This window comes from Falco biarmicus, chromosome 3 (genome assembly GCF_023638135.1).
Source record: "Falco biarmicus isolate bFalBia1 chromosome 3, bFalBia1.pri, whole genome shotgun sequence".
NCBI classification, from domain to species: domain Eukaryota; kingdom Metazoa; phylum Chordata; class Aves; order Falconiformes; family Falconidae; genus Falco; species Falco biarmicus.
In genome coordinates, this window is record NC_079290.1 from 104,151,953 (window position 1) to 104,152,336 (window position 384).

General features: G+C 61.2%; 1 protein-coding gene across 1 annotated transcript in view; it reads left to right on the forward strand.

The window, feature by feature from the left end:
* FBL (fibrillarin) overlaps positions 1 to 79 on the forward strand; it is a 5,673-nt gene extending 5,594 nt beyond the window's left edge. Inside the window, 1 exon segment of the mRNA XM_056331520.1 lies at positions 11 to 79. Coding sequence (XP_056187495.1) covers positions 11 to 79 — 69 coding nt within the window.
* Positions 80 to 384: the final 305 nt, after the last annotated feature.

Genomic DNA, 384 nt, shown 5'->3' on the forward strand with positions numbered 1-384 from the left:
GGACCCCAAGAAACCCGGCGTCTACGTCAACCTCTGCAAATACACCCAGTGGCTCCAGGAGACCATGAGGAGGAACTGAGCCCCCCAGCCCCAACGACCTGGGATGGACCCTACAGCTCCTCCTCCTCCTCCTCCTCCTCCCTGATGGTGGTCCCCAGAGCCGGCCGGTCCGAGCGCTGGGGTACACACCGGGGGGAGGAGCAGGAGTTGAAATGTCGGTGAATAAAATTTTCTGACGTGGTTTTTCACCACGTCGTTCACGGGTGGAGGACAACTGTGGCAGGTCAAGGGGCCCTGGGCTGCCCCAGGTCTGGCAGGGGTAGGAGAAAACCCAGGTCACCATCTTTGGGGTAGACCCATGGTCCCTGGCCATGGAGTAGACCC